General features: G+C 43.0%; 1 protein-coding gene across 3 annotated transcripts in view; it reads left to right on the top strand.

Moving 5' to 3' along the window:
* The first annotated feature begins 217 nt into the window (after positions 1-217).
* The window catches only part of FBXO11 (F-box protein 11), a 90,987-nt gene continuing 83,198 nt past the window's right edge, over positions 218-8,006 (top strand). For all 3 annotated transcript variants that reach the window (XM_070429169.1, XM_070429168.1, XM_070429167.1), the window contains exon 1: positions 218-1,201. In XM_070429169.1, coding sequence (XP_070285270.1) covers positions 976-1,201 — 226 coding nt within the window. In that variant the 5' untranslated portion in view covers positions 218-975. The remainder of the gene's footprint in view (positions 1,202-8,006) is intronic.

Here is an 8,006-nt window from a genome sequence, read left to right as displayed (position 1 = left end):
GCAGGGGAGGGAGGAAACCCGAGAGAGGAAGCCGGGCGTTGAAGGAAGGGACTTCGCGATAAGGGCGGCGGCCCCATTGGCCCGAAGGCTGTGTGGGCGCGTCCCATTGGCTCCTTGGCCGGAATCCCCGCCCCTCTCCTCCCCGCCCATCCGCCCCTCCCCCCGCCGGCCCGTGGCCCTCCCCCGCGGTCCTGGCCAGCCCCGCGACGGGGAGGGACCGACTGGGCGAGTGGAGGCTCCGGCGGTGTCAATGGCTCCTCCTGCCACGGAGCAGCAGCAGAAGCCGCGGCGACGGGGCTGAGGAGGAGGAGGAGGAAGGTTCCTTTAAGGAGGAGGAACGACGACGCCTCTTTTTCCCCCTATCTCCTCCTTTCATACTCATTTCCCCTTCGCTGAGGAGAGAAGGGGGGAGGAGAGAAGAGGCCGAAGAAAGAGAGAGAAAAATTCCTCTCCGAAATCTCTTTCAGGGGGTGTGGGGGGAGGAAGAGAGAAAAAAAGCCGGGCGCCCCCTGCTCCCTCCCTCCCTCCTCTCCCTCTCCTTCTCCCTTCCTCACCCGCCCGCCCACTGCCCCCGCCGCCCGAGACGCCGCTCGGGAGTCGGCGGGCCCGGGGTCTGTCTCCTCCGCCGCCGCCGCCGCGCTTCGCCTCGGAGCCCCAGGCGGGCGGACGCCCTTTCTTTCTTTCTCTCGCTCTGCCCGTCTCTCGGTCTCCGTCCCTCGCGGCCGCCCCGCCCGGCGGCCTCGGCCTTCCCCGTGCGTCAGGCCCGCCCGCCCGGCCGGCCTCGCTCGGTCTTCGTCTCCGCGGGCCTTTCTCTGTCTTCGGGGGCTCGCTCGGCCCCTCCACCCTCACCGCCTCCCCTGCCCCTCGCTCCCTTTCCTTCCTCCCCTCCTCCCCACCCCCTTCTCCGGCCCGGGAGCTCGCTGTGCGTGTGCGTGTGTGTGTCCCTCCGCCAACGCCGCCACCTCAGCCCGGCAAATGAACTCCGTCCGAGCCGCCAACCGGAGACCCAGGCGAGTGTCGCGGCCGCGCCCGGTGCAGCAACAGCAGCAGCAGCCCCCGCAGCAGCCGCCGCCGCAGCCGCCCCAGCAGCAGCCGCCGCCGCAGCAGCAGCCTCCGCCGCCGCCGCAGCAACAGCAGCCTCCGCCGCCGCCGCCGCCGCCTCCGCCGCTGCCCCAGGAGCGGAACAACGCCGGCGAGAGGGGTAAGGCCGCGCTCCTCCCCGCGGCTCGGGCGCCCGGCCGTTGGGGACCCGCGGGGAGGGAGGCCGGGCGAGCGGGGTGGGCCGGGACGCCCGGGGGTGGGAGACGGAGGCCGACCGGAGGGGGGTCCCCGGTGCCGCAGTGTCAGCCGCCCCGGGCCCGGCCGGCAGGAAAAGCCGCGGCTTCCCCGCTCGCCCGGGCTCTCGCTCAGGCCGCGCTTTGTTTGGTTTCGGGGCTCGGCACCCTCTACCCCCACCCTCCCCTGTGGCTTCCAGGCGGCCTCACGGACCCCCGGAGCCTGTGGAGGGCGGGGGTGGCGAAGGTGGAGATTCGCCCCCTTTCTGCCGCCGTGCCCGCTTCAGTCTCCCCCTTCCTGAGGGGCGGTGGGGGAAGGCGCTGGGAGTGCTCGGGCGGCGGGGCTGGCTGGGGAACTTGTTTTCCCCCTTTTCTCCGCCAGCCTCCCCCTTCCTGTGGAGGAGGGGAGAGGGGGAATCGGAGTGGTCCGCGGTGTGGGCCGGGGAACTTGTTTCCCCCGCCCCCCCGCCCTAGTCACGGGGTAGGGGGAGCAGCGACTCCCCTCCCAGCCCCATAATGTTTGCTGCGCAGTTTGGCTTTAGTTACAGAACCCCTGGCAGGACCCGTTAAATGAAGACCTTTCAATAAATAAATACAGAATCCATCGGCCATTTCCAGCCCCCTCCCTCGCGTGCAGTGCAGTTACCCTTAACGTTCTGTCGACACCCCTCTCGCCGGCTCTCCCCTAGTGAACCCCACGCCGCCGTACTACCCTCCACCTCCTGGTGGGGTTTGAACGCCCCTTCCATAGAGCTGGCCGTGTGTGTGTGTGTGTGTGTGTGTGTGTGTGTGTCTGTTGTGTGTGTGTGTGTTGTGTCCAAGGCCTAGTGAAATGTGTCATTTGGACCCAACTGTGCAGCTCTGTCTGGTAACCACCATTGTCTAAGGGCTGAGGCTCCCGGGGGTTGGATTCTTGCTTTAGCAAAAATAATGTTCAGTTCTACTTTGACGATGTGGTTATTTTGGGAGGTTTATGAGGCTGGGTGTTACACCTTGGTCTCTAAACGTAACTATTCTCTTCTCTTTATTAATTAGCTGCTCTCAGTGGGGTGGAGGTCAGTACCATATTTATGTGCCCGGTTGTTGTTTTTAGGAGGAGGGGAATTGTTAGGAGACATTTTGCGTGTTTTCATTGGCAGATTAAGGTTAATTTCACATGCGTTGGTTGTCACACCTCCTTGGATGAAGGGAATTGAGATTAAATGCTTTTTAAAAATTATACCTTCTTTCCTTAAAAACTGTTTCATTGTTGTACTTGATCGGAATAATTAAAAAATGAAAGGGAGATGGTAATCTGAAAAATAGTTTAAAGGGTTTTCACTAGTCACTGTTACAGATAGTCCTTGAGAAAGCAGTTTGCTGTATGTTGCTTGAAAGAATGTGATGTTTCAAGCCAGGTAGAGGTTTTGTGCAACATTATTTATAAATATGTTTTAATTATTCTTTGACACATTTACCAATTTTTTTGTAAGTTAAAAATATTTGTAGTTTCATCATTTCCTTTCCCATTTGCATATTAGGGTTCGCCTGTGTTCCATTCAAATAATATTCAAGTCTCCTAGAATTGGCACTATCCATAATAGAATTGACAAATTTTTTTGAGAAAACAGTGACACTGGATTGAAATCCTAGCATAATACTCTGTTGCTAGATGAAAAGCTTTTTCAGGATGTACCGATTTGTCAATAATATTAGCACTGAGTCACATTCTTTCTGCCAAACTTAATTTAGTCCCATTATGTGTTTTTAAATGTTTGTTCTGAATCTCCTTTTCATAATTTGTAATGTCAAACTTAGCTGAGGTACTTTTCTCTTGGACACTTCATTTGTGTGAAATTATTAGCTACTAAAGTCTGTTTCCTTTTGAAGTTGACTGTGTTGTTGGTAGTCACATGCCAGAGTGTCAGTTTTCTTTTCATTAATGTCCATAAGCTGACTAAGATATTCATGAATCAAAATTTTAGTATGTATCTAACAAATGGTAAATCAAATTCACTGTAGAATTGTTGCCTTGCTGCAGCTAGTAGAAATTGTTCTGGAGATTCTATGTTGGCACAGAAGGGAAAAGAACTTGCTGATTAGTCTTCAGGGAAAATGCTGTGGATCTTTTTAGAGGGCAAATAAATGCCCTCAAAATGAAGAAAACAAAGATGAATTAAAAGACTAAAAATAATATTTTGCTACCTTTATGTGAAAATGTAATTCTTTGAAAAATAGTGTTTTGTTTACATTTTTTTAGAAATGTACATTTCACATAATGATGAGAAGTTAACCAAGAAGAATACTTTTTATTTTAAAAGTTTTATGGAGCATGCAAAGTATCACCATTCCTGGTTTGGATAGGAGGTTTTGTTGTTTAAGAATGTGCTAGGTTTCATAATTTTGACAAGGCAATTAAGGAACTACAGCTAACATGGTGTGTGCCTGTGTGTGTGTGCGTGTGTGTGTGTGTGTGTGTGTGTGTGTGTGTTTACTAGCTCTTAATGGATATGTAACTCTTGCGTTAAGAGTCTTGGATGGAGTTATTAGTGGATCAGACAACTTTTCGGGAAGGGAATTGAAGAAGTGAGACTGTTTTAAGACAAGTTAATTCAATCTATATAAAATCACTTATTTATTTTACATAAAGGATGAGCTTTTGACTCTTTAACGGTAATAAAATAGTTACAAGGTATAGTACACTTTTCAAGCAAAAATTCTGTCTGAACTGGTTTTTAGTTGCTTCTTTGCCCACAGGTTAATTGGCCTGAAAACTTTCTTGACATATCCTTACACACACACACACACACACACACACACCATGGCACACATGCCAAGCCAATGTTTGAAGAAGAAACAACCTCATAGAGTGAAAGCTTATGAGGACTTTTCAAAGTGTTCCATGGGAGAGAATTTCTTACAGTAATAGTCAACCAAATCATTAGTTCTTTTTAATTTTTTTAATTTAAATTCCTGAATTTAGGATTTCACATACCACTTTAAGATAATAGAAAATACTTTGTGTTCCACATAGGGACTTTGATAATATATTCCAGAGTCAATGAAACTGAAAGTAGTGTGGGGTTGAATATTTTATATTTTTCTTTTAAAATGCTAGAAGGATTTTAGTGTTTACAACTTACTCTGCTGAATTTATCTATTTGGTTGGTAGTGATTTTCTAGAAGTATAAGGAAAGCTTACAAGTCTGCAGAAGTGCTATGTAGTTTTTAGTTGTTAAAATTGATTACTTTGAATAAGTAATAAATGCATATACCTGCCCTCCGCTACCATATTCTCCTACTTGGGATCAATACTATTAGTTTCTCATTTATCATGTTTTAATAAAAAATGAAATTTGGCATCTGAAAATAATCTTGATATGGAAGTTTTTGAAAATGGGTGTGATTTTTGTTCCAGTTATTGGAAAATTCATAAGATTGTTTTGAAGTGCTGATATTTTAACTGTGATCATTTATAGTTCAAGAAACTTAATAACATTATATAAATGGATTTTGTTATTGTCTAGTCTGAAATAAATGTAGAGAGTAAAAACTTAATCAGTCTCTCAATCCCTTATGTATTTGTAGAATAAAAATATCACCTATGACTGAAATTAAAGAGGTTGTGTTTTTTTTAACTGAATTTTTGGAAATAATTCAGTAGTATAGTATTACATGAAATATTCCGGATGGAGCTACATATTTATAATATGCAGCAGCCAGGAAACTCCTTAGTGTTCTAGTTATGCATGCTAATTATACTGTCTGTGGGATTGTTCTGGCCCATGATCATTTACCTTCAGATTTTCTTACTACTTGTAGAATAAGGAACTTCTGCAACCTTTCTAGATAGATTTCTGGGTAAGGAACATGATTTTTCCTGTTTAGGAATTAAGTACTGTATGTTACTATTCTCCCATCTGGTAGTAAACCTTCAAAATATTTACTTCCCATTTGAGGAAAGATGCTGCCCAATGATGTGATACCCTGTGTGTGTGTGTGTGTGTGTGTGTATGTGTGTAGCCTGTTTTCTCAAAACTTATAAATTATTTGAGGATTACAAATGGGATAATGACAGTGCTGATATCAAAGTTCTGCTGATTAGTCCTAAGGGTTGTGCATGTACTGCTTTTCTCTTTACTGGAAATTCTGGCCAGCAATCTTGGAGATACCAGGTAAGGCAAGAACCATCAATAGGTCCTGACTTGTTAGTGAGGACCCTTGGACTTAGATTTGGCAGAATTCAAGGCTAATGAGTATTTTCTTAGGTGTTGTTTTTTTTCTATTTGTTTTAACTTTGAAAATTTATAAATGATCTATAAGGAGTTATTTGAACTTGAGTTATCTTATTGTTCCTATTTATTACTAAAAGGTTACTCTTATTTTGTGTCTGCCTTGTCCCACGGGTCTCTGAAGGGTTATTCTGATTTAGACTTCTCATTTCACTAGTTTATCAGCCCTTTGAATTGCATTCTTGCCTTCCAGAGAACTTTGGTTAATCTGAGATTGCTAGCTCAAGATACCCCCAAATTGTGGTTGTTACCTTCTAAAAATAAAGTTATAAAGAAGTAAAATATAAGGGACGAGACATTTGGGTAGTATTATGGAAAAAGCTCAGAATTAGACCTATCTAGACCTGGGTTCTAATTCTGGCTACACTACTAACGAGCTGTTTGACATGGAGCAAGCAATATATTGGAGTCTTTGTTATCTTAAATGCGGCTGATAACACTTCCTTTATGGGAAAATTGTGAGAATAAGAGATAGTAAAGTACCCAGCACATGGTAGATGCTCAATAAATAGCAGTTCTTTTAAATATTAATAGTAAAGGAATGGAGTGGACTGTATATAAAACTAAATCCAGGAGATAAAAATGTGCATGAGTCATTAAGAGTTTCTGACATCCCCCAATATGCAATCTAGGTGACTTGTAAATCACTAATCTTACATCTAATGAACTGAAATATTCTTCGAAGAAAGAATGAAAAAACAGAATAGTGATAAACATTGACTGTTTTTGCTTATGTCCTAGAGTCTTTGCCAGACACTTTCTTGGGTTCTATCTCATTTAACCCTTAACAATTCCATAAGGTGGACATTACACAACAGTGAATATGCCAGTATGTAGCAGAGAAGAATTTTTAAACTGATTTATGTCACCTGGTTTTTCCATAAACAAGGGGAGATAACAAAATGCATTTGGCATAATGTCTCCATCACTTTTCAGGAGGAAATAACCTAGCCCTTGGAAAGCACATCTGTCCCCTATCCTATCCCATCTATCCTATTGGAGACTGATCTGATGCCCTTATTGTTAAATCATCTGGTTTCACATTTTCTGAGTTAACCTTCTGATTATAATTTCACCTCTCATGTAAATTTATCTCCTGAAGAGATTGCACTGATTGGCCAGCATGTTTTCTAGCTTGTTGATGAGATCACTAAGTACTCACTGTACAAAGAGGGGTAGATTTCCTTTGAATTGCTCATAAGTTATGAATAAAGGGTGTTAGGTCATTTTAGCTCATAGTTATAAACTGGACTGTTTCAGAAAGGAAAAAATGTGAGTTAAATTAGACTTCAGCAGTAATTTTGACAGGTTTGTGGACTAATTCTTTCCTCACTATAGTTTGGTGTTTTTACATGCATAGATTGGGATTTTTGTATATGTTTGGTTAATACAAGATATGTATTTAAACTTAATCCTTAGAAAATAGGGAAATGAAACCAACTAACTTCCTTTACATAATTTATTTTAGTTGAAGGCAAATATTGAAAATATTTACTTTACTTTGAAAAAGAATGCACTGTGTGTGTTTTTTTCATTTTAAAACACCCAAAATAAGATAGCATGTATAAAGCAAATGTAAGTTCTGTATGTTAGGTGCTTACTCTCCCAATTTCTAAAAATACAATTGTCAAATGTTCTGCCCTTCGAACAAATGGAAAATTGTGTGACTGTTTTTTAAAAAGGAGAAAAAAATAATGCTATTCTATCAAAAGGTGGCTAAGCCTTAAAAAACATAAAAGAATATTTCCACATCTCATAAGAGGAGAGGTGTCATTCATCTATTTTTTTAAGAGAGCTTACTTTTCTATTTCCTCAAAGCCCAAAAATTATTTAGTGATAGAAATGGAGTAGCAGTCCATATTTTAAAATTATTTTTCTAGTAACAGTGATAATCTTCATTTCACTATTTTCCCTTAGTGTACCACAACACTCATTTTCCAGATGGTCGAGTTGGGTTGTGTCAAAATCTTTGACTTGAAACATTTTCATTAGTATGAAATTAATTGGCTATTAAGTGGGTTCAACCTATGGTATTGGTTTCTTTAGTACCAGGTATTGATAACTGACTTGAATCAGTTTAGCCTTTGCTAGCTTGCCAACTCTATTTGGGTTTAGATCTGAGAATTCTTTTTTACATTCAAGTATGATTTTGCACACATGGTCTGTAACATAGTATATAACATAAGATGTGGCTTTATGAGAATCTAACACTTCAGAGGAAGGGAGTGGGGAAGAGGAAGAACATATAACTATTTTTTATTCACCTGTTATATTTTGAGATGGGCAGGGTTGGTATATAGTACATAATAATGTCACTGGTAATTGTTTCTTCACACACTATTGATCATATCTTGTTTAAAAAATAAAAACAGGCTTTAAGGACAATTAGAAGTTAGTACAATTTAACAAATGAAACGTAGGAGTCTTCCAGGTTTGGCAGAGAAGAAAAATGACTGGTTTG

The sequence above is a fragment of the Myotis yumanensis genome, unplaced genomic scaffold (genome assembly GCF_028538775.1).
Source record: "Myotis yumanensis isolate MYYU_CA2020_CCGP unplaced genomic scaffold, mMyoYum1.0.hap1 SCAF_11, whole genome shotgun sequence".
NCBI classification, from domain to species: Eukaryota; Metazoa; Chordata; class Mammalia; order Chiroptera; family Vespertilionidae; genus Myotis; species Myotis yumanensis.
The sequence above is the reverse complement of the archived record's forward strand: the minus strand, read 5'-3'. Positions and strand labels throughout refer to the sequence as shown.